Source organism: Vitis riparia, chromosome 1 (genome assembly GCF_004353265.1).
Source record: "Vitis riparia cultivar Riparia Gloire de Montpellier isolate 1030 chromosome 1, EGFV_Vit.rip_1.0, whole genome shotgun sequence".
NCBI classification, from domain to species: domain Eukaryota; kingdom Viridiplantae; phylum Streptophyta; class Magnoliopsida; order Vitales; family Vitaceae; genus Vitis; species Vitis riparia.
The window spans coordinates 873,692-899,413 of NC_048431.1; the positions used below are offsets into that span (position 1 = coordinate 873,692).

General features: G+C 33.1%; 3 protein-coding genes and 1 long non-coding RNA gene across 4 annotated transcripts; 3 read left to right on the forward strand and 1 right to left on the reverse strand.

Moving 5' to 3' along the window:
* The first annotated feature begins 2,012 nt into the window (after window positions 1-2,012).
* LOC117925970 lies at window positions 2,013-3,420 on the forward strand. The gene is made up of 3 exons (XR_004653061.1): window positions 2,013-2,314; window positions 2,499-2,562; window positions 3,348-3,420. It is a non-coding gene; the product is annotated as an uncharacterized LOC117925970 (long non-coding RNA).
* A 1,054-nt stretch (window positions 3,421-4,474) lies between these two features.
* Window positions 4,475-5,469, forward strand: LOC117911309. Its single transcript, XM_034825667.1, has 2 exons — window positions 4,475-5,087; window positions 5,195-5,469. The coding sequence occupies exons 1-2, from the start codon at window positions 4,706-4,708 to the stop codon at window positions 5,227-5,229; spliced, it is 417 nt and encodes a 138-aa protein (XP_034681558.1). The 5' UTR covers window positions 4,475-4,705; the 3' UTR covers window positions 5,230-5,469.
* A 2,114-nt stretch (window positions 5,470-7,583) lies between these two features.
* Window positions 7,584-8,362, forward strand: LOC117914415 (secreted RxLR effector protein 161-like). Its single transcript, XM_034829765.1, has 3 exons — window positions 7,584-7,765; window positions 7,868-8,064; window positions 8,148-8,362. The coding sequence occupies exons 1-3, from the start codon at window positions 7,584-7,586 to the stop codon at window positions 8,360-8,362; spliced, it is 594 nt and encodes a 197-aa protein (XP_034685656.1).
* Window positions 8,363-18,252: 9,890 nt separating this feature from the next.
* On the reverse strand, window positions 18,253-22,398 carry LOC117914424 (receptor-like protein EIX2). The gene is made up of 3 exons (XM_034829773.1): window positions 19,417-22,398; window positions 19,243-19,291; window positions 18,253-18,508 (listed from the first exon to the last, which is right to left on the reverse strand). Exon 1 carries the CDS (start codon window positions 22,396-22,398, stop codon window positions 19,669-19,671), a length of 2,730 nt encoding a protein of 909 aa, XP_034685664.1. The 3' UTR covers window positions 18,253-18,508; window positions 19,243-19,291; window positions 19,417-19,668.
* Between the last annotated feature and the right edge of the window lie 3,324 nt (window positions 22,399-25,722).

Here is a 25,722-nt window from a genome sequence, read left to right on the forward strand (position 1 = left end):
TTCCCATTTTACTTTTCACAATTTCCTACAAAGTAAGAAATTATTTTTCAATTGTCATATTTTAAAAAATATTATATTTTGTTCAAAATCCCCAAGGAATAGATCCATTGAATATTATTTCACACGTGTTTATTGTTCACCAAATTTTCAATTATCAAATTAATTAATGTAATGAAAATTATTGAAATGTTACTTCTTGTTTTTTTAATCTAACAAGTACCTTATGCGCATAGGTTAGGATATTTTTATATACCCAGAAAAAGAACACCTTGTTGGTCCAATTAAACAGTTTAAATTGCTTGCTTTCTTTTTGTAGTGTCTAAAATGATGGTTGTTTGCAATTCAGGTGTTGCTTTCGATTTGTTCTCTGTTGATGTACAAGACGACTGAAGCAAGTGTGAGACAACTGCAAGGAGCTGGACCCAAAAGTAGGTCATGGGTCAAGTTTTGCATTTTTATGTGTGGGGGCAGACTCTTTCTATCTCTCTCTCTAATCTCTATATCTCTCTTCAATCCTAAAATAGACAAAAAAGAAAGGTCCAAAACATGCTCTCAATTGAAAAGAAGAAATCTCTCTTTATGTCTCTCTATCTCTCTCTTCAATCCTAAAATGGACAAGAAAGAAAGGTCCAAAACATGTTGGCCCTCAATTGAAAAGAAGAAAAAATAAAGACTCAACTTTTATATTGTTTGAATGCAATCACACTCGTGGATTTTCTAATGTTTTGATTCTATTCTAACCGAGCACTTACAAATTTTGATAATTAAAGAAGACAAATTTTCCATTATTAAAGTTTAGGAGTGAAAGTGTGGACAATTACCCTGGTTTGATTCGTTCAATTTTAAGTATAAAATCAAATCAAATCAAATCAGTCTTATATGTTTTTATGTATGAAGAATTGAACAAATTAGTTACCAAATCTTTAAAGTTTAGTCTTGCCGACATGAGAGAAAAAAACAAAATTCCTTGTCTTGTCCACATGTCGTGGACAATTTGTTTGAATGAGGAATCCATGTCACCAATTAAGCTCTAAGGTCATTGTCCCAAGGGAAAGGCTCGTGATAAAAAATTCAAATGGTGGTTTAATATATAATATATAATTTATTATTATTATTATTATTACTTTATTTTATTTTAAGATGAGAGGTTCTTCAAGCAAGTGTATTAGGCCAATTTCTTCTTTTGTTACATCATTTATTTATAAAAATAAGATAGATATTTAAAATAAAATACATTCATATAAGATAATAAATATGAAAATAATTTAGGAAAAAAATACACTAAGATAATAAACAACCATTGGAAGTAAAATTTTATTTTGCTTATATATGGTATATCTTTTTAATAGTAAATACTATAATATAATTATTTAATAAATTTAGAAATATTAATATATTTATATTTTATTGTTATAATATGGTAAAGATAGAAACACATTTTGATTATTTGTATTTTTTAATTTTATGATGATTAAATTATAATAATATAATTTGTTTTCTTCTACTTTTGTGAAATCAAATATAGGAAAAGTACTCTTAGACATTTCAAAGCGATGATTGTTGATTTTAAACAAGATAAAAAACATTAATAGTTTGTCAAAAATTGTTATTCGATTTTCTATTTGCAACATGAAGATCCAAAATTTTCTTAGTTCCTATAATGTTTGAACATATCTTTACCATTTTTTTCTTCTTGATCTAACAACAAGCTTGACTGCACAAAAGTGATGAGGGTGATGTTCTTCCTATGCTTTCCTCTCCCTTTTTAACTTTCCACGTTTTAATTGTATATCCCCCCTCAACAGTATAGTTTTAAGGTATATCACTTTAATCCTGATGGACTAAAGGCCCATAATTTATCTCAATGGGTCAAAGTGAAGCCATGGGCCTCTTCACAGTACATTAAATTGATTATGGCCCAAAACAGTACCCATGCACAACCAAATATAGTTTACAATAGACCTAGTTCACAGTACATTAAATTGTTTCTCCAACTACATTGCTACCATCACTGACGTCCTCATCACTAACGAGGCCTAGACTTCGATTCTCTCTTTTCTTCTCCGAAATACTCTTGTGTATTTCAAATTCGAAGCCAAAATCTGGTCAAAGAGAAACAACAACCCGAAATTCAGCTCGATCGACCAGCTATTGATGAGAGGTCTTTAAAGATTGTAGTCTTCTTCGCTTCACAGTGAAGAAATGCATAGTCGGGGACCGAATCACCGGCTATCTAGTTTGGCTTTCAGATCTCAAGTTTCGGTTCTCATGCTAGCCATGTTGACACCATGGCATGGATTTACATCGTCGACAGGTGAGTTCTGGCACTGTTTCATGTTGTGAATTGATTTTCGTTTCTTAGCTGTAATAGTGCTTTATGGTGTGGTTAATTTCGTTGATTTAGGTTTTTGTTTTGTGATGCTTTGATTTTGATTATAATTGGTCTATTTTTTTCAAAAAAAAATAAAATTGTTTTTATGGAAATTTGTTTTCGGTAGGCTACGGCTGGATTATGAGAATGAGGCTTATTTGATTAAAGAGCTGGGTAGGAGAACTAGTCAGGTATGTTTTTTATCTTTACTTTTGTGTATTACCATTTGTTATTCAATTGTAGCTTCAAATTTTCTTCCCCACAGTTTGTTAATGCATTTTTTGGGACTATTTTGTTATCGAGATTAAATTATAGAATTATAATGATACAAAGGGGGTCTTTGTTGGGATTTTATTTCTCCTACATCTTCGGTAATAAACCGAAGACGTGATTGGAATGTGGTCCACATCATTCCATCAATTTAGGAATGAGGATTCATGCTCCAAACCACGTTCGCATCACTACCCCATGTTCTGTGCACATTCCAGGTAGACTCAGTGATGAAGAGAGTCTTTTAAAACGAGACAGAACACTAAAGGGAGGGTACCCTAAGGCTGCAATCTTTTTTTTAGTTTTCAAAACACCATCTAAGTGAAGATTGTGAAGGTTTAGAAGCACCTGAAACCTGAAATTAGCAAAACCCATTTTAACCTATAGAATGGCAATGGCAGGAGGTATGTTTTCCGATCAATTTATAATTCCGTTTATAATCTAATTGCTATTTAATGTTTTTTATAGCATGTCTAGAAATAAAGATTACAGTTGGTATCAGAGTTAGGTTTGCCTTTGCCTTGTTCATTTTACAATCTGCATTTTTCAATCAAGTGAGTTTTGATATTTTGGAGGTTTTGGTTTTAGAAGTTTTGATGAAAAATATTGTTAGAAATCATTAGGAGATGAGATTTCTAATATTTCGGTGTTTTAAATCATCAATTTGGTGTTTGGAATGCAAAAAAACCGTCGGGTTTCATTTCAGGTTGTAGATGGGTCAAACAGACCCGGCTGAAGGTAGGGGACGACTACAGGGGCTTATCATCTTCACTGTCAATAACATTTAAATAGGTAAGCAAGTAATTAGAAAATGGGCAGTAGCCTAGTTGGTTGTAGCCTTGTTCTCATTCATTCATTGCACAGGTTCGAGTCGCAGGAACCTACGATTTCTGTGTCGATTTGGTGAATGTAATAATAATAATAAAAAATCATAAAATTTGGTGTTTTCTTTTTTTTAAAAAAATATGTTAATTTATGGATATTTTATGTGATAGATTATTTATTTTTGCTAGTTGAATGCATATTTTTATTTTAATGGTTTATTGTGCATACAACATTAAATTAAATAATTTGCACATTAAATTTATTCTTAAAGGCTTTTATGGTTTTAATTTTAGATATTAATGTGCTTATAATTTATACAATTTCAGAAATTTTGCACATTGATATTGAGTTTTGTGTAAAAATTGTTTATGGTTTCATGCAATTTATATAAGTTTTCTTGTGAATTAATTAAATGTCAAGTGATCCATATAATTTTAATTAATTAAGGAGTAGCCACAGCATCTTTAATTATGCAAAATTATATATTAATTGTTTTAGGATCACATATAGGAAAATGACATTATGAGTAATTAATTATATTTGATATAATAAAATTTTATCCCACAAGAATTTTTTATTAAATTTGTATAATTAATTAGGGTGGAATATCAAATTATATTTCTTAATTACCCACAGGAATTAGGAAATGAAACATAATTTGATAGTTTTATCATAAGGTTTTACATGGATCTAATTGAATTAGAACTTTAGCCCACAGGCAAGTTTTATGTCACTAGATTCATAATTTTTTTAATATGAGTTACATTGGTAAAACATGATATTTGTTTATTAGTCTCAAAATTGAATTATAAGCATGTATGTTTAATTTTTGTGCAGTCATGCAACCTGCGAATTTCTCTAATATAAAATGTGACATTCCCGAATTGAAAGGTGATAACTATAAGGTTTGGAAGGAGAGAATTCTCCTTCATTTGGGGTGCATGGACATTGATTATGCTATCAGGAAAGACAAACCAACTATTATTGACACCAGCACTACAGCAGAAAAGGCTCTTTATGAACAATGGGAGCGATCAAATCGCCTTAGTCTGATGTTCATAAAGACCAAAATCTCTTATGGTATTCGTGGTTCTGTGGATCAACATGGACAATGTCAAGGCATTACTGAAAGCTATTGATGAACAATTTGTGACTTCAGATAAGGCACTTGCTAGCACCCTAATAATGAAGTTTTCATCTTTAAGGCTCACCAATGTGAGTGGTGTGCGATAGCACATAATGCAAATGAGGGATATTGCGGCACAATTGAAAATACTTGAGGTTGAAATGTCTGACTCCTTCCTTGTGCACTTCATTTTAAACACTCTTCCACAACAATATGGACCCTTCAAAATCTCCTACGACACACACAAAGATAAGTGGTCAATTAATGAGCTTTTGACCATGTGTGTTCAAGAGGAGGGAAGGTTGAAAATGGAATTGGGTGAGAATGCATTAATGACAATGGAAGGAAATGATCAAAATCAGGCCAAAAAGAAAGGGAAAAGTAAAATACCACCCCAAGGTGGAATCAAGAAGGTCAATAAGTGCTTCTTCTGCAAGAAGAAGGGGCACATGAAAAAGGGTTACACCAAATTCCAGAAATGGCTTGAGAAGAAAGGTAAACCAATCTCATTTGTTTGTTATGAATCTAATATGGTTGATGTTATTTATAACACATGGTGGATTGATTCTGGTTCTACGATCCATGTTTCGAATACCTTGCAGGGTATGCAAAACCTAAGGAAGCCAATGCCAAGTGAGCAATACATTTATTCAGGAAACAAGATGCGTTCACATGTGGAGGTTGTTGGAACATGCAGTTTATTTTTAAGTAGTGGTTTTATTTTAAATTTAGAAAAGACATTTTATGTTCCAAGTTTCTTTAGGAATTTGATTTCAGTTTCAAGAATTGTACCTTTGGGTTATTCCTTTAGTTTTTATGAGACATCTTTCAGTTTGTTTTATAAATCTAATCTTGTTGGAGATGGTACATTGTCTAATGGTCTTTTCTCTATCAATTTGCAAAATGATACCACTAATAATACTATGCATGTTCACATTGGTACAAAACGATGTGTTATGAATGAAGATTCCTCTATGTTGTGGCATCGAAGATTGGGACATATCTCCATACAGAGAATTAAGAGATTAGTAAATGATGGAGTACTTAGTACTTTAGATTTTACTGATTTTCACACTTGTGTGGACTGTATTAAGGGAAAGCAGACCAACAAGTCTAAGAAGGGTGCCAAGAGGAGCACAGACATATTAGAGATCATACATTCAGATATTTGTTGTCCAGATATGGACGCGTATGGTCCGAAATACTTCATCTCCTTCATAGACGATTACTCATGATACATGTATATCTACTTGCTTCATAACAAGAATGAAGCATTGGGTGCCTTTAAAGTTTTTAAGGCTGAAGTAGAAAAACAATGAGGAAAGCAAATAAAGATTGTGAGAATGGATAGAGGTAGAGAATATTATGGTAGATACACCAAGGATGGACAAGCACCTGGTTCATTTGCGAAGTTTCTTCAAGAGCATAGGATAGTTGCTCAATACACCATGCCTGGTTCCCCAGACCAGAACGATGTGGCTGAAAGAAGAACCTGAACATTAATGGACATGGTTAGGAGTATGCGTACCAACTCCAAGCTTCTTGAATCCTTGTGGACTGAAGCTCTTAAAACGGCAGTGTATATATTGAACCAAGTTCCAACAAAGGTTGTCCCCAAGACGTCATTTGAATTATGGAAAGGTTGGAAACCGAGTTTGTGACATATACGCGTTTGGGGATACCTGTCTGAAGTAAGAGTTTACAACCCACAAGAGAAGAAACTAGACCCAAGGACCATTAGTGTGTATTTCATTGGATATGCCGAAAGGTCTAAAGGGTATAGATTTTACTGTCCATCTCATAACACTAGAATTGTGGAGTCAAGAAATGCTAAGTTTCTTGAGAATGACTTGATTAGTGAGAATGATCGATTTTAGGACATTGTTTCTGAAAAAGATCATATAGATGCTCAACCATCCACTTCAAGTGATAGATTGATTGTCATTCAGAATGCCCCTCAAGTTTAAACGGGTGATAGACAACCAATCATTGAAGCTCCACAAATTGCTAATGACAATCCAGTAGATCAAGTTGTTCAAGATTCGCCAGAAATTGTTGAACAACCCGTTGAGCAATGTGATCCTCAGGAAAATGTTGAGTCAATATTAAGAAGATCTACAAGAGTGAGAAAACCAGCAATACCTAGTGATTATGTTGTGTATCTGCAAGAATTAGACTATGACATTGGAGCCGAAAATGATCCTGAAACGTTTTCACAAGCCATAAGTTGCAAAGAGTCTAATTTATGGTATGATGCTATGAAAGATGAGATGAATTCTATGGCATCTAATGGAGTCTTGAATCTTGTTGAGTTGCCTAATGGTGCAAAAGCCATTGGATGTAAATGGGTCTTCAAGACAAAGAAAGATTCATTAGGCAACATTGAAAGGTATAAAGCGAGACTCGTTGCTAAAGGATTCACTCAAAATAAAGGAATTGACTACAAGGAGACTTTTTCTCCTGTATCTAAGAAAGATTCTCTTCGTGTCATTATGACATCAGTTGCACATTTTGACTTAGAGTTGCAACAAATGGATGTGAAAACGGCATTTCTCAATGAAAATCTAGAGGAAGAGGTTTACATGAAACAACCCAGAAGGATTTTCCTGTAGTGGTGGTGAGCATTTGGTATGCAAGCTTAAGAAATCCATATATGGATTGAAACAAGCATCTCGTCAGTGGTATTTGAAGTTTCATGATGTTATCTCTTCATTTGGTTTCGTGGAGAACATTATGGATCAATGTATATATCAAAAAGTTAGTGAGAGTAAGATATGTTTCCTTGTTCTATATGTGGATGACATTTTACTTGTAACCAATAATAAGGGTTTGCTACATGAGGTGAAACAGTTTCTATCTAAAAACTTTGATATGAAGGATATGGGTGATGCAACTTATGTCATTGGCATTAAGATACAGAGAGACAGATTTTGAGGCCTTTTAGGTTTGTCTCAAGAGACCTATATCAACAAGGTTTTAGAAAGATTTCGGATGAAAGATTGTTCACCAAGTATAGCTCCCATTGTGAAGGGCGATAGGTTCAATTTGGACCAGTGCCCAAAGAATGATCTTGAGCGGGAACAAATGAAGAACATTCTTTATGCTTCTGCTGTTGGAAGCTTGATGTATGTTCAGGTCTGCACAAGACCTGACATTGCATTTACTGTTGGGATGTTAGGGAGATATCAAAGTAATCCAAGTATGGACCACTGGAAAGCTGCAAAGAAGGTGATGTGATACCTTCAAGGGACCAAAGACTACATGCTTATGTATAGACGGACTGATAATTTGGAAGTGATTGGCTACTCTGATTTGGACTACGCTGGCTGCATTGATTCGCGAAAATCAACTTCAGGATATGTCTTTATGCTAGCCGGTGGAGCTGTTTCTTGGAGAAGTGCAAAGCAAACTTTGATTGCAACTTCCACTATGGAGACTGATTGCGTGTCTTGTTTTGAGGCTTCCTCGCATGGTGTATGGTTAAAGAGTTTCATTTCGAGCTTAGAGTTGTGGATTCAATTTCTAGGCCATTGAAGATATATTGTGACAATTCAGCTGCAGCTTTTATGGCTAAGAACAATAAAAGTAGCAGTCGAAACAAGCACATCGACATCAAGTATTTAGCCCTAAAAGAACGTGTTAAAGAGAAAACAGTGGTTATTGAACACGTTAGCATTGAATTGATGATTGTTGATCCTTTGACTAAAGGCATGCCACCGTTGAAATTTAAGGATCATGTAGATAGATTGGGACTTGGTTCCTTTGTGTGATTTTCGTTGTAAGAACGAATGTTATTTTCAATGAAACTCTATTTGTGATGTTTTCTCATATTTGATTTTCTTTGTGTACACTTTTATTCATTTATTGAGAAATATCATTAATGTTTGGACCTAGAATAAACATAAGGTTTATTCATTAAGTCATATGGGCTAGTGTTTAAGAAACATGATGCATTGTGATACATGGAAGATAATACTCGATATTAGAGGACTTATCGCCATGATTCATGTGTTTTGTTTCTTGCTATGATGAATGATGGAATATATGGACGAAGTGGGAGAATGTTGGGATTTTATTTCTCCTACATCTTCGGTAATAAACCGAAGACGTGATTGGAATGTGGTCCACATCATTCCATCAATTTAGGAATGAGGATTTATGCTCCAAACCACGTTCGCATCACTACCCCATGTTCTGTGCACGTTCTAGGTAGACTCAATGATGGAGAGAGTCTTTTAAAACGAGGCAGAACACTAACGGGAGGGTACCCTAAGCCTGCAATTTTTTTTTTCAGTTTTCAAAACACCATCTAAGTGAAGATTGTGAAGGTTTAGAAGCACCTGAAACCTGAAATTAGCAAAACCCATTTTAACCTGTAGAATGGCAATGGCGAGAGGTATGTTTTCTGATCAATTTATAATTCCGTTTATGATCTAATTGCTATTTAATGTTTTTTATAGCATGTTTAGAAATAAATATTACAGTCTTGACATTATATGGAACCAGAATCAGTCCATCATGGTTTAAATTAATTACATGTTCTATAGCATTACATTACAATGCCAAATAAATTAGTGATTTGCATGAGCTCATGCCTTTTTCTTTCTTTCTTTCTTTTTGTTTTTGTCTTTTTTTTTTCCTTTTATTGAAACTATTTGAGATGATACCAGCCTATTTTCTTTTTTTGAAATTAATCATTCAGAGTAATTGACTAGATAATGGGTTTTTCCATTTTAATGGTTTTTGTGTGCAATCAGCCAATGACACACTCAAAATTATAGCATGCAGGTAAATAACTTATACCTATCCTTCCTTTATGTGGGGTTCTTTTTTTGGGGCTTTTGTTATAATAGACAAAATACAATCTAAAGGTCATGGTGATGGTTCTTTTATTTTATAGGAAACAACACAAGAAGTTAGCAGCCCTTGAGATGGAGCTAGTGGCAGCACAGCAGGAAGATTTTGCCTCAAAGAACTTGTTAGAAAATAAAGGGACTCCTCCCAAGAAAAGGCTTTTAGCTGTTGTTGGAATTATTACAAAGTTTGGCCACAAGAACAATAGAGATGCAATCTATAGGGGCATGGATGCCAACTGGTAGAATGCCCTTCTTTTTATAAGTTTCACTCTTTATTCTTTGTATTATTTACATAGAGAATGACCCAGTTGGCACTTAACACATTGACATTTCTGTTATAAGCATATAAGGGATAAAAATAGGAGGCTCGTAGGCTAAACTCTTATTAACATGAAAACTTTTAGTGAACTTCCATTTCTCATCTATTCTTTTTTCATTGTCTTGTTTATTTTCTCAGTTTGCAATGGTCATTTTCAATAGTTTGCAAACTCCATCAACCAATTTGAAAAGCCTTGGAGCTAACAAGTACAAATTATGAGAAACTAAAATCTCGTTTCTCTAGGATTTTTCTAAAGTTGCTCAAATGAATGGAAAGCAGAAAACTATCAAGAGGCCCTACCGCTGCCTTGCACCCTCTATACCCCTATTTACAAAAAATTGGAGTTTGTCTTTAATGTAATAAGGGAGACAATAGTTTGCATAATAATGGAACATGAAGTAATATTGTGATTCACTACTGCAAAAAATAATATTGACATAACTTATGTGTTAAATTACACTTACATGCTTAGCACAAAAGTATGTTATTCTTCATTTGAGAACATTACTTTAAACCTTATATGTTAGCATCACTTTTGCCATAACTAATCATTCTTTCTTTCTCCTTATCCAAGATAATGCATATTGAGTGATTGATACTTAATTTAATAGCCTTAGCACCCACATGAGGTGAAGTTTGAATCTAGAATTTCCTAATAGTCTTAATATACTTCCTCAAGCGTGTTCAAACTTAAGACGTCAATGTTAAACCACCACTTTACCCAAAACTTTTAAGTTACGCAGTAATAGGCCATCAATGGGATATTAAGGCGACTGACAAGTAGGCTAATAGCTTGAGCAATTATCTTATATTGTTTAATGGTTTAAATGTTGACGATTAAAACACTTACAAAAGCATGATGACTTACCCATCGTTTTCATACAGATACTCTAGAAGCAACTCTTGCTACTCATTTGAATAAGCCTCGAGTTTATATTGGGTATATGAAATCAAGCGAAGTTTTCTCAAAAGTTGCGAGTATAATCAAAGTTTTTTTTCTCTAATGATGAGAAAACGAGTTGTTTATGATATTCTACTTTCATATATTGTATTATCTTTTCATATTGTCTAAATTATGTAAGATCCACAAGAGGTAAGAACCAGATTGGTAGAAATTTGGTGATGGAAAATCATGAGTACTTCTGTGTTGATTTCATCTTGTCTCTTATATTAGGATAAGTAATTGTTACTTTCTAGTTCTGTTAACTAGTCAAGAAGTCTCTTAGCATCTCTGAATTCATCTCATAGGTGATAGAAATCCCAATGAACAACTAGGGCATTGTCCCATAAGAGGCTTGCTTGATAGAGAGAAGTTTTTTAGGCATTCAAACAATTTATCATTCCATCATATTCTTGTCATCTATTACACTTAATTTTTCTACCCTTGCACCCATATTTTAACCATCTCAACTCTAATTTGTGTCAAGGTATCCTAGAGTCTGCATAGGGATGCCTTCTCGAGAAGTCAGGCTTACATTAGTTGAAGATACATTTAGCAAATTTATATGTTGGTGGAGTGGACAAGTTATCATATGAGGGTTAGGTAGCATTTACTGAGAATCATTTGGAAGATATCTTTGAGTCCGCAGATAAACCTCTAGAAAGAAGACGTTGGTGATTGTTTGTCCAGGATCCTTTTCAATGCTTGTCAGCATATATTAATCTATCGGATGCATTAAGAAGCTCCCCTCTAGAGACTATCATTTCACACATGCCTGTCCACCAGGTACTTCATTCTTAGCATGGTCACATTCAAATTGAGAAATGTTTACCAAGTGAAATCAAATTAATCCCACCTCCTCCCTACTCCACCCAACCCCACAATAAAAGAGAAATATCAAAACTAGCTTTTATTGGAATTGTGTTCTATGCATAGGCATATCATTTGTTGCCCTGTGTATTTTGTATAAACTCCTCCAAGCATATAGCTCCTTTGCATTTACACATGGAAAATGACAGTCACATGATTGTACATATCCTTCAGAGTACCCCATTTGTTACTCCATTATTAGGAGCAAAAATAATGGATCGACCACTTCTTTCATAGCCCTGTCTTATGTTTGTGCTATCCTACTATAGTACGCTTGAGATGATAACAGACATTTCCCTGACTTTACTTTTGTTTTCATATTAAATGCTTAGATTCAGGTCATTTGTTTATTCAAAACTTAATCTATGATTGTATTGTTCTATCTTTTTCAAGGATGGCTCTTGCAATGGCTTACAACACCATGCTGCCCTTGGAAGGGACAAGGTAGTGGAATTTTCTGTTTTTGGTTGATTGTTGTGGAATTCTGATTATGTGATATGGAAGCATGGTTTTTGATTAGTTAGACAGTTTTTCACTCTTTTTCTGCTTTGAGGCTAAATGTGTCTCAGCTTTGATCTTCTCTCTTTTTGATAGAAAAAAGGAACTTTGTTAAGGAAAGATGGTAAAAGGATAAGGAGTTGGAAATTGAAACCCAAGAAAGAAACCAAACTTTGTTTGAGTTTAGTGCAGTTTATTTAATTTGATTTTTCAAGTAATTTCAAAGTTTGGTTGTTTCAAGAAAGAGGATTATCATCGGTATTTGGTGAGTTCAAAGCTAGGGCAGTAAATCAGTCTCTAAAGAGTGAATTTTAGTTAGACCTTAGTATTGGAGGAGATAAATTTTTATTTATTTATTTATTTATTGAAGTTCCTTGTTCTTTGGCAATAGAACTTTGTATTGGGGATTATTATTTGATTATGCAGTTTGGATACATATACATATTTGGATTATGCAATATTGGAAATTATAATTTTGTTGCTTCAACTAAAGTTTTATATAGGGAATAGAAAATATATACTGGAAAAAGTGGTATGACCTTTTCAATATTGAAATGAGAATTTTAATTAAAATATTTGAAAAAAAAAATCAAGACTTCAGTTGTGGGCAAACATAAGCTGTGTCCACATAATAACCTATGGCAGCGAACAAGGAAAAGTGGCATCCATATGAAGCCCTATAATTGCGGCTGACAAAAGGTCATGTCTATAATACTATATAGTATTAGATTCTGTAGATATCACACCTTTATAGCAGCAACCATCAGCTGTCCCAACCACATATAGAGCTTTTAGTTGAGGAAACAACATGACCGTAGGGATAGCTTCACAACTTCTTGTGTTTTTTACTGGTGGCTGCAACTATAGGATTTATCTGCATTCCTATGGCCTTCGCAGTTATGAACTTAACTTCTTGTAGTGTGTAACACTCTCGCCTCGTGTATGATTGCATGAACTTGCAACACATGTACTGCACAACTCTTTGTTAATGGTTATAAAAAATAGTTTTCTATTTTTGAGAATTGAAAATAAGAAAATCTTGTTTGACAATAAGAAAATAGTAAACAATTTTTTTATTTTTAAAAACAGAAAAGTTTTTGTTCTTTAAAAAAATGTTTTATGAGAGCATATTTTAGTTGTTTTTAATTGTTTTCTAGGATTATTTTTAAAAAATAATAATAAGATTAATATAAAGAATAATTAAGAATAAAATGCTACATACAAAACTTATTTTTTTTGAAAAATATTTAAATGTAAAAAATAGGTTAAAAATATTTCAAATTCTCAAACAAGCTTTATTTTATTTTTTTTAGAATGGTTTTCAAAATCATTTTCTAACTAATTTAAAGTATATTTGATAGTGATTTTTGGAAGCGTTTTTAATTTTTTAATACTTGAAAGATAAAAAATTTTAAGTGTTAAAAAGATTAGAAACCTTCTTAAAATCACTACTAAATAGACTCTAATTCTCCCTTTTAGAGGCTTGTAAGGGCTTTTATAATTTGCTTACCAATCATGTTAGACATGTGGTAACCATGTTATGAGATTTTGGGTTAGCATCGGCTAGTTTGTACTTGTATGTACTTAATTTTTGTTTTTAAAAATAAAAAATGAAACTAACGTCGATATAAAATATAAAAACTTTTAGAAACTTATGTTACTTCAAATTTCAAATTTTAAATTTTTTTATAGTGAATTTTAAAGATATAAGGTGAGTTTATACTCTTGATATAAAAATTTCTATTTTTTATATAAAAACATATTACTATTTTTTGTTGTAAAAAAAAAGTCAATATATAAATAATGAAAGTTGAAAGAACATTTTTAATGCATAGATTTTCTCAATGGTTCAAATGTGGGCTAAGTCTAAAACTTAATATTAAATCTTCTCTCATTCAAATAATAGTATTTATAAATAATAGAATATCCTAAATAAATATAGTTATGGACAAATATTTCAAACAGATTTCTCAAATATTAGTATCAAAAGAAAATTTCATTAACCATGACGAGCTCCCTATTTCAATCTAAAACATGTAAATAAACATAATTAACTTTAATTTAAACAAGATTTAGATTTATATTATGGACAATATAGTAAACCTAAAAGATGATCATAAGTTTCTTATTTCATGACTTCAATTAATAGAAAAAATATTTACAAGCTCAATTTTGTTGGAATTTTATTCAATTCATTCTAGTTTGAGACTTTGTATATTTTTCTGTAACTTACCCTCCATTAAAGATACAAAATTATTTAAAGTTAACTAGAGATTGGATAGCACAAGTATAGAGAGTTATGAAAAGAATAATAACTTTTAATTAAAAAAATTCAGGAAATCGAGTGCTCAAGCACTTGAATCTAGCTTTCATGGCTTAGAGCACTCAAGCATTGCTTGGAAGTACCCAATAACAAGCAATCAAGTGCACTTACCTCGTGCTTGAGTACTCAAAAGTGGGGTTTCCAAAAAATAAGTTTGCATACTGATTACTACTCAAAAAGTGCTATTTCATAGCTTGTAATAAACTCTTTTAAACACTTTTGAGTAGTAGTTATCACCTTTTAACCCAATTAACATATTAAGGACCCTTGCAATCAATTCTAATCAAATTGTGTTAAGTTTTGGTGTTTTGATAGCTTTTTGATCACCAAAGCAATCAGAGATTGAGGAGAGTTCTTTGGAATCCTTGGCAAAGCAATGGAAAGCTCAGAAACATGTAGAACCGAAGCTTTGAAGTCCTTTTCCATAAGCAGATCCGGAACGCAAGGAGTAAAAGATGTCCGGACAGGGTTTCCGGACAGGATGACGGCGGAACATGGTCTGTGGCAGGCTGTCCGAATGACGTAGCAAGGCTTGCTCACATTAAGTCAATGATCCGGACAACATATCCGGATAGGATATGCTATCGTCCGGGTGTGATGTTCACGAGTGTCGTGTGCTTCTCCTTGAGGGAATCTGGATAGGGAAGCGCGCCGCGTGTCCTCTTGGGGAATCCGAATGGAGTTGATCCGGATAGCCTTACGCACTTTGTGTCATCCGAGAGAGGGGTCCTTACACCTTGCACACGCAGACGGTCCCCCTTGCGCAACATAGCTCAGTTCACCCGGGGAAGAATTCCGTGCGCCGACATTTCACATTCGGAATTCCGTGCGCCGACATTTTACATCCGGATATCTCACAGCCGGATGGGAGAGGAGGATGCTTCAACTTATCCAGATAGACATATCCGGACCTTCTGATAACGCTTACCCGCAGAGTTTTTCTCTTAGTATACAGTGCAGCGGTGTTCTCCTGAAGCTTCCTGATATTTCCGACCGACATCTTGAGATATTTTGCTTTAGATATTTGTTGTCTAAATCCCCAAAGTCTCCTTGTAATCCACCTATCATAGGATTCCTTAGTCTTTAAGCAAGGAAAATGGTGAATAACCTCATATATATAGTTTGTAATTTTCTTTGCAAGATATTATTATGTAATCGGTGGAAGGAAGAAATATATTTTACAGAGCACTTGCTCTGTTTTTCCTTCATATATTTGTTTTCTCGTTAGTTTTCTTACGAGCCAAACAAGCTCTGAGGAAGTTTCCTCAGAAAATGAGTGGCTAGACTTTTAGTTCATTGGAGTTAAGGTTGCCGGGAAAGGTTCCAAGTGCAAAAATTAGTAGTTGTATGGTTTCAGCCATTAATGAAGAGAAAGTGTGATCCTTTAATGATTTCTATGTTTTTAGTTAACTTAAAACACCTTCAAGTCACTTGAGCCAACACTTGGTAAGGCACGTGATCTCCGTCCATGGAGATGCACTTGTTTATCTCTTGCGAGCTTTTGGGAAGTGACTTGGAGGTAGGATTTTCTAGAATTGCCAACACTTGGTAAGCTTTTGGACTCCAAGGAGACATCCATTAGTTATCTCTTGCGAGCTTGAGAAGGGAAGTCCAAAGTTAAAGATCACCTTGAATGGCAAATGCTAGGTGAGAGGCACGAGCCATTGCAAGTTGCATCAGTGAGAGGGAATTAGAGCTGAAATCCATTTAAAGGTTACATCTGTACAACACCGGTTAGAGAATTGACTATATGTTAATTCTCTAATGCGAGGAAATGAACCAAATGACCGGAGCTCTGTTTTTGCATAAGGAACCTCCCCTGTGAACCTAAACCTCCAAGGAATGTTTTTCTTCATAAGTAATTTCCACTACTTTCTTTTTAGTTAGCTTTAAACAAAACCTCATTTAAACAAAGTTTGTGTTTTATTTCTTAAGCTAACCTTGAAATGAAAAGGCACCAATTTACTTTGAATTGGTATCAGTTATGAGTTGAAAACCCTTCCCAGTGAACGATCCTAGAGCCACTATGCTATATTAGCTAAGCTATCATAATGCATGGTAATATAGGTTATAAATTTTGTAGATTACTCTCTCAATCAAAGAGCACCAGCTGGACATGAATCAGCTGAGACACCAATTGCAAACGAATCACATACAACACTCTCTGAGAAAAACAATGATCGCATACATATATATGATCCATGGTTTAAGTAAAACATTTCTTATATTTATAATAAGTTTATTTTAGAGTGTTGTTATTGTATTATACCACTGTTGTTAGGCCATATTTTGCTAAATCAAATGAAGAGAAAACACATTATTTGATAAATATTTTACAACTAAAGGCAAAGTTTGAAATCTCAGTAAATACAAATATATCGGTACTTAAATTTTATGGATATATTGAAAATATTGAATAAATATCGGTGGATATTTTGACAAAAATATAGATCTTGTTTTAAAATTCATGAAAATACTTTAAAAAATTTTAAAAAATGATAAAATAAAGAATAATATATATATATATATATATATATATATATATATATTAAAGTTATTTTGTATGCTTAAATTCTTTTAATATATTCCTATTCATTTATTTTTAAATTTTAAAAATACTTTTATTGAAAGATGTTTTATTACATTTTAAATAAAAATTAAATTGATTTATATAAAATATTCAAAACCATTACCCAATAAAGACGCCTTTTGTGGGAGAAGTACTCACCGCCATCCATGCAAATCAAACCCACCTTTGATCTTTATTCACAATTTCATATATTATATATATGTCTACTAAACTTATGTATGTTTATAGTTATATATATATATATATATATATATATATATATATATATATATATATATATATATATATATATGGGTTTATACATGTGGGTGTGTGAATGAAAAGTTGGAATCTTTATTGAAGAACGATAGCTAGGGTTTCTATTCGTCTCTCATTCTCTGTATTGTTTTGTTTCTCTTTCTTAGGGACTTATCTTTGTTTATGAATCGAAACCTATGCTCAATTAGCTTAAGAATTACCCAGTAGTTTGTTTGAATCAGGGGGAGTTTGGGTGGGAGAGTCTAAGGTTTGTGATTTGGGGGGTTTTGGTGTTGTGGGAGCTGATTGGTGTCTGGGTTAGGAGGAATCTAGGGTTTGTGATATGGGGTTTTGGTGTGGTTGAGGTGGGAAGGGAAAAATTGAATCTTGGGGATTGTTTTTGTTAGTGGGGTTTTGAAGATGATGGAGAGTTGTGGATCGGGTGTCGTATGATCGTCGCTTTTCCGGTGGCGAGCAACTGTCCGATTGGAGGAGTGGGGGCTTTTGTATGGAAACTCGGAGCCCCAAGCGGGCTGAGGCGTCCTCATCAGCCCCTTCTTCTGGACCCACCACCCGGTCGAGCAAGCTATCTCGTATCTCTTCTTCTTCTTAAACGATCCCAATTTCATCGAACTCCAACGCCCATGCTACAGCGAAAAATTAATTTTTAGGGGAGCGGAGCTACACTTTGACTGAAGCCAGCGCGTTGACCGACAGAAATATCGGGAAATTCCCCAAAAAATCGGCAAAAACCGATATTTTAGCGATAATTTCATAAAAAGAGCGAAATTCCTTCCAATCGATTATCCGTCCTCAATATCGAATCGAGCTTCACCAATAACCGAAATATCAGGGAAATTTCGCCGCTAAAAAAAACATTTCAATCACTGACTAGAGGTGATGAACACTGATGTTAGTAATTAGGTTTGCCATATTTTTCAATAATGTACAATTAGCTCAATCACTTGAAGCTTATACCAAAAATATATTTGAATCAATAATGGACAAAAATTTATGACTGGTACTCAGTGATAATCAACTACCAAATTATCATAAACATAGAAGTTGAAAGGATAATTTTAAGGCATAGATGACTCTAAAATATCAAAAGTAGGCTGAGTATCCAACTTAATATTACAACTTTTCTTACTTAAATGACAGTTTACAAATAACAAACCTACCTAAAGAAAAATAATTGCTTGCCAACATTTCAAAGATAAGTTCTCAAACACTCGTACCAAAGAAATCTTCATTACCACTAAGAATTCATCATTGTATTCAATCTGAAACAAGTAAATACACATAATTAGCTTCAATTTAAGCAACATTTAGATTTTCATCATGGAATATAAATAGCATGTTCATTATTATTATTATATAATTAATTAATTAATTAACAACATAATATTAACAAACTTGGTTATAGAGACTATTTAAATTCTTATAGTTTTCATACTTATGGTATTAACCATACTCAAATGAGTATATTTGTCAATAAATTTAGAGTTTCAACTAATAACCTATAACAATCTATAACCTTAGCTACTTGTTTGTATATTTTTTTGGAATTCAACATTGGAAAAAATTTCATGTATCTTAATCTTCCCTATGAAAATCGCATTATGTAACTTCAAAGAGTTGAACCCAATTATAAACTTCCTCAATCCTCTTTCTAATGACTCAAACTAAGAAATTGATTACCCTATGCATTGTATTTAGGAGCTTAATTGTAGTAAGGAAAGAGAAACAACTTATATATTCATATGCATGGTTGAAGGGTCTAAAAATATGCCTCTTACTATAACATGCTTTGAACATTTAAAGCAATATACTTTTAGTAAAATCTAAGTCCAACAAGACAACAATTCAATTTCTTTTGTAAGTTTAAATCATTATTTCCAATTCAAGAATTTAAGAAATCATATAATAAAATATAAGTATAAAAAGATTAATAGCTAACAAATATGTACCTAAACGGAGATGGCCTTACATTACATTGTAATGAAATTCATCTTACCTTCTTTTTGTATGATGTTTGTTATTTTGAAATTAAACCTTATCACCCTCTGCAAAAGAGCTGAATTCAGTGTGATGATAATCATAACACACCAAAAATACAATGAAATTAAAAAAGAAACAAGGAAGAAAAAAAAAAAGGAAAAAGAATGGGAAGTGATGTAAGATATTTCACCTTTTTAGCCATGAACTCCATTTGCTTCCATCTTCCTTTTCAGACGAGCCACATTCACTGCAGTGAAGACATACAGCCTATCTCTGGTTTCATCAATGAACCGGAAATATGCCTGCCTCCAAGACTTCTTTAGAACCAAACTGCCACATACAGCCCAAAATCCCACCGGAAAGCCCAATCCCATGCTTATGAAGAACCATGACATGTCCCATTCATCTTCATCTTCCTCCTCATCTTTGTGATCTTGATCATTTAAAGTGGAGCAGTTGGTTGACAATGGAGGCCCACAAAGTCCCAGGTTCGCCTCATAAATGGACGGATCGTTGAATGTCGAGAACTGGTTGGTTGTTGGAATTGGTCCTGACAGGCGGTTATGCGATAGGTCAAATGGTTCAATGAGGTTATAGAAGACATGCTCGGAGGAATTGGGCCTAACAGGCAGTTGCATGAGAGGTCAAGAGTTTCTAGCCCTTGCATGGCTCCAATCTTCTCAGGTATCTTTCCAGTCAACTGGTTTCGGGACAAATTCAAGGTACCCAGGGTCCAGAGATTTGTGATCTCTTTTGGGATCTCTCCCCAAATGTTATTGCTAGAAAGATCTATCAAATTCACAATTGGCAATATGCTTTCAAATTCCATACTTTGTCCCTTTACAACTAGCTCCATGCGCTCCGAATAGGAGTAATGAATACTGGGGTCGTCAAAATTTCTGTGTAATAAGGTCACAAAACTTAAAGCAGTTAAATTGCCTAAGCATTGTGGGATGAATCCTGATAAATTGTTCACTGCAAGATCCAAAATGTGGAGATGAGAAAGCCAACACAATTGCTCAGGAATATCTCCTGTCAACATGTTGCCCCGTAGACGCAGCTGCTCCAGTGATGGCATTCTTTCTCCAATCCATTTGGGTATCTCACCCGAAAACCTGTTATTTCCAAGATCAAGGGAGTACAACCCTGTGCAGTTTCGTAAGCTTGGAAAGGGTTCCCCAGAAAGATTGTTGTCACCCAATATCAACTGAGTAAGTGAAGATTTTGAACACATCCAACTCGGAATCCCACCAGACAGTTTATTCTTGGATAGATCTATGGTCCAAAGCCTGTGCAAATCATTCCAATTCGTTGGAATCTTTCCAGATAAATGATTGTTTGAGAGATCAATTACTTCCAAATCCTTTAGTTTACTAATTGATGAAGGAATGCTGCCATTTAACAAGTTACCAGAAACATCAAGGACTCTCAAACTCGATAATTCCCCGATGTTCAAGGGAATTGGACCAGAAAATAAATTGTTTCCCAGATACAAAGATCCCACATTAAGTTGAAGTGGGAGTGGGCCCCCCAAGCGGTTGAAACTTAAATCCACCAATGCGTATTGGTTAAAGGATGATGAGTTGGGAAGCGTTCCATACAATTGGTTTCTAGAAAGATCTAACCACGAAAAATCTTGTTTCCAAAGCCATTCGGGTATTGCATCTGAAATCCCCACATTTTTTAGAATCATTCCGCTAAGTCTCTTTTGAGTTCTCAACCAGTTGGGGAACTTGAGAGATAAATAGCAGTTGCAAACCTCGATAGATTCGAGACTGAAGGGAGGAATCCATTCAGGTCTCAAATGAAAACAGAGAGACTGGTTTTTGGGTGATACGAGTAATGAGAAGTCTGTCAGTTTAGTAAGATTACTAAAATGAATTTCAGATATTACCCCTTCCCAAGCATTCCAATTAAGATACAACACAGTCAGCTCTCTAAGTTGTCCGATACTTTTTGGAATAGTCCCATTCATTAGATTGTTTGACAAGTAAAGTCTCTTCATCCGCAGCAAGTTTCCAATCGATGTTGGAATTGGACCTGAGATGGAGTTTTCACTCAGATCAAGACGTTCTAAGTTGGTAAGGTGTTGAGTTGAATTGGGGAAGGGACCAACAATATTGTTAAGGCTCAAGTCCAGGGATTTTAAATTCTTAAAGAGCCCTAATGAATCTGACAACTGACCACTGACTTGATTACCGCCCAAGTTTAACTCTTCCAAGGAACTATTAGCGCATGCTGATAAACCATTCACCAATTCAATTCCTTCACTTCCAATATTATTGTATGAGAGATCTAAGGTTACCAAGTTGTGAAGGCTTAGCAAGTTAACATGGGAAATCGGACCTTTAATTGTAGCACTATTTAAATAAAGATCCGTAAGGGTACTGATGTTAAACAACCAGCCAGGCAAAGTAGTGTTGAAATAGTTGTAGGAGAGATCAATGACCGAAACAGAAGTCGAATTAACAAACGGATTGGAGTACTGAGGAAAGTGACTGATTTCACAATGGGACAAATGTAATTCTAACAAAAATGGAAGCATGTTTACAGCTTGCATCCAATTTGTGTTTGCTTTACTAAGGTCCACATACCCCAGATCAAGGTATTTTAAAGAAGAAAGACCATAAAGCCAATTTAAATTAGAAACCCCCATTAGATAATCTCCTCCAAAAAGATCAAGATAACGTAACTGTGACAAATTTCCAAGATGAGGAGGAATCATTCCACCAAATGCTGCATGGGAGAGATTAAGGTATCTCAACCTTTCAAATGAGCCCAGGAAATTTGGAATTGGAATTCCTTGAAAATCATTAAAACTTAGGTCCAGGTAAGTTAAATGTTTCAAGTCAAGTAAGGAACCACTTATCTCACCACCCAAAAGAAAGAAGCCACGATCTCTGAGGTCAACCTTGACAACATTCCCTGTTTGGTTGTTGCAATCCACACCTCTCCACTTGCAGCAATCAGCACCAACCCAGGAAGAAAGCCTACCTGAAGGATCTTTCAGACCATGTTTAAATTCAAGAAGCGCTTTTCGCTTTACCTCAATGCAAGCCTTGTTGAGATCACTGTCATTAGAATTGATTGTAAGAGCTTCAACCATGAGAAACTTCAAAAATAGAGAAAGCAAAAGAATAAGGAGTGGAACGGTGGTTTTCCTACTTGCCATTGATGAATGCAAAGTTGCACAATTCTGAATTGATACCATATAAATAAATAAGATTAGAGTCTTGGTCTAATTTGTTTAACTATTTCAAGTCTTCATGCCATCTATAAATAAATGCAACAAAGACCTTTCAGCCATATATGGCCCATGTACAGATGTACTCCATCATATCTGCAATTAATTTTACATGTCACTTCTGACCATAATTTTATCCTTCTCTTTCTTCATAACATCTTATGGCTATTGAAACATGTATTATTAAAGAATCTAGACGGCAATAAAAGCATAATTTATGCCCAAAAATACCCACAAAGTAATGGCATATTATATGATTCAAGTGTCTAAAGCTCTATGCTATGTAAGTGGAGTATTATCTTTTAAAAATATTTCTTGAATATGATCACCTTAAAGCTTGAAAGTGATCCAAATAATGGATGTTTTCACTGTTTTTTTTTTCTCTTTCAAAAATGTGATTTTTTTTTTTTTTTGAGAAATCGTTTCATTTTTTCTATCATGCTAATCCTTAAATTATATTAATCAATGAGCATTTGTCACACTAATTCTATTTACATTGGATTCAGTTTCAATCCTTCTCAATGTTAATACATTTTTAATTTTGAAAAATATATGATGCACGATAATCTAAAACGAAGAATAATTTTTTCTCTATTTTATTGATCTAATAGATTGATTTAGAAAATATGTTAGGCCAATACTAGTGTTTCAAATTTACAAATTTTTTTAAAGGATTGGATCAAGGTTCAATCACAATTGGATCACACATTTCTCTTGTCCATGAGTAAATTAACCTCACAATATTAATTACCAAGTTTTTGAAATATGAAAATGTAGTCCAAAGAAAAAGAAAAAGAATCTTCTTTTTATTCTTTATTTAAATGAAAAAAGCTTTATTTATTTATTTATTTGCTTTTACATGGAGTAGACTAAAGAGTAATGGCTTTGTTTTAGTCAAGAGTCAAGATATCACAAAAATCACCAAGAAAATAAATTTAAATAATATTTTAATGTATGACGTACGTATTTTATCTAAAAAACATTTTTAGACTCTTGCTAGAGTTTTCTCATATGAACCATTTACTAAGTTTAACATGGATTGCGTAGGAAGTATAATTAATTGAAGAAAACTATATGAAACTTCCTACTCCATGTTAAGTATTATATATGTTGAAAATAAAATAGAAATTTAAGTAATATTCTAATGTATGATGTATATAATTTATCTAAAAAAATATTCTGAGACTCCTACCAAAATTTTCTCATGTGGACCGTTTACTAAGTCTAATATGGATCATGCATGAAGAATAATTAATTGAAGGAAACTACATGAAACTTTCTACTCCATGTTAAGTATTATATATGGTGAAAATAAAATAGAAATTTAAATAATATTTTAATGTATGATGTGTATATTAAAAAAAATTAAATAAAACATTTTTTGACTCTTGCTAAAATTTTCTCATACAGACTATTTACTAAGTCTAATATGGATCATGTTGAAGATAAGTACATGAAACTTCCTACTCCATGTTAAGCATTATATATGGTGAAAATAAAATAGAATTTTAAATAATGTTTTAACATATGATGTATGCATGTATTAGAAAAAAAACATCTTTTGACTCTTGCCAAAATTTTCTCTTGTGGACCGTTAACTAAGTCTAATATGGATAGTGTAGGAAGAATAATTAATTGAAGGAAGGTACATGAAACTTTCTACTCCATGTTAAGTATTATATATGGTGAAAATAAAATAGAAATTTAAATAATATTTTAATGTATGATGCATGTATTAAAAATAGAAAAACAAAAACATTTTTTGACTTTTGCCAAAATTTTCTCATGTCGTTTACTAAGTCTAATATGGATCGCGTAGGAAGAATAATTAATTGAAGGAAGGTACATGAAACTTCCTATTTTAAGTATTATATATGGTGAAAATAAAATAATATTTTAAATAATATTTTAATGTATGATGCATGTATTAAAAATAGAAAAACAAAAACATTTTTTGACTTTTGCCAAAATTTTCTTATGTCGTTTACTAAGTCTAATATGGATCGTGTAGGAAGAATAATTAATTGAAGGAAGGTACATGAAACTTCCTATTTTAAGTATTATATACGGTGAAAATAAAATAAAATTTTAAATAATATTTTAATGTATGATGCATGTATTAAAAATAGAAAAACAAAAACATTTTTTGACTTTTGCCAAAATTTTCTTATGTCATTTACTAAGTCTAATATGGATCGTGTAGGAAGAATAATTAATTGAAGGAAGGTACATGAAACTTCCTATTTTAAGTATTATATATGGTGAAAATAAAATAAAATTTTAAATAATATTTTAATGTATGATGTATGTATTAAAAAAAAACATTTTTTGACTTTTGTCAAAATTTTCTCATGTGGACCATTTACATGGTTTAATATGGATCGTGTAATAAGAAAAATCAATATTTTCAAAATCGGATCGGTCATTGAACTAGAAAAGTTACCGATTCATGGTTCTCTAGTCAATCGAACCGATGATGTCATAAATATATAATTTATAAATTATTAAAATTTAAAAGAATTATAAAAATAAAAATAATAATTTATATATTATTTTAAAATTAAAATTTTATTTGAAAATAAAAAAAATTAGTTTCAAATTAGAAATTTAAATTAAAATCACAATTTTAATTTTAATTTTAATTTTGAAATTTTGAAATTTATTTTTAAATCAAAAACTTATTTTAAAATCATAATTTATTTAAAATTGTGATGTTTTGATTAATTTAAATTAAAATCATAAGTTTTAAAAATCATAAAGTAAAAAAATAATAAATATAAAAGAAAATAAATAATAATTAGATGAGTTAAAAAAATAAATAAATAAATCTAGAAAGGAATGGAATAAATGGTGGCCCAAAATGGGAAGAAGGAAGGATTAGGAGGAGGTGGTTTTCAGATGGCGGTGGAACTTCTAGTGGGGAAGGGTTTTCGCCGCGAGGGGATAGGGGGTTTTGCCACTGAGGGAGCGACGTCTAACCGACCAGTGGCCGATGACAGCAACTCGGTGTCGATAATAATAGGAGGTAGTAGCTAGGGCAACCGTGCGAGAGGGGTTGTTGGGAAGAAAAAAAAATGATTGAACTGGATGATTCAAAGGGAATCGTTTGGTTCGTCTAGTTTGTCAGTCAAACCGTCAGTTCAATCGATCCAATTCTGATTTGACTACCTTCCAACCTAATAGACCAAATCGAACAGAAATCGTTACTAACTGGCGATCGAACCGATTAGACCAACCAGTCCGGATTGATTT

Coding starts and splice junctions, on each gene's coding strand:
- LOC117914415 (XM_034829765.1), top strand. CDS start 7,584: ATGAAAGATTGTTCACCAAGTATAGCTCCCATTGTGAAGGGCGATAGG. Junction 7,766..7,867: donor ATTGCATTTACTGTTGGGAT/GTTAGGGAGATA, acceptor GCTTATGTATAG/ACGGACTGATAATTTGGAAG. Junction 8,065..8,147: donor TTTTGAGGCTTCCTCGCATG/GTGTATGGTTAA, acceptor GTGACAATTCAG/CTGCAGCTTTTATGGCTAAG.
- LOC117914424 (XM_034829773.1), bottom strand. CDS start 22,398: ATGGCAAGTAGGAAAACCACCGTTCCACTCCTTATTCTTTTGCTTTCT.
- LOC117911309 (XM_034825667.1), top strand. CDS start 4,706: ATGCAAATGAGGGATATTGCGGCACAATTGAAAATACTTGAGGTTGAA. Junction 5,088..5,194: donor GAAATGGCTTGAGAAGAAAG/GTAAACCAATCT, acceptor AATACCTTGCAG/GGTATGCAAAACCTAAGGAA.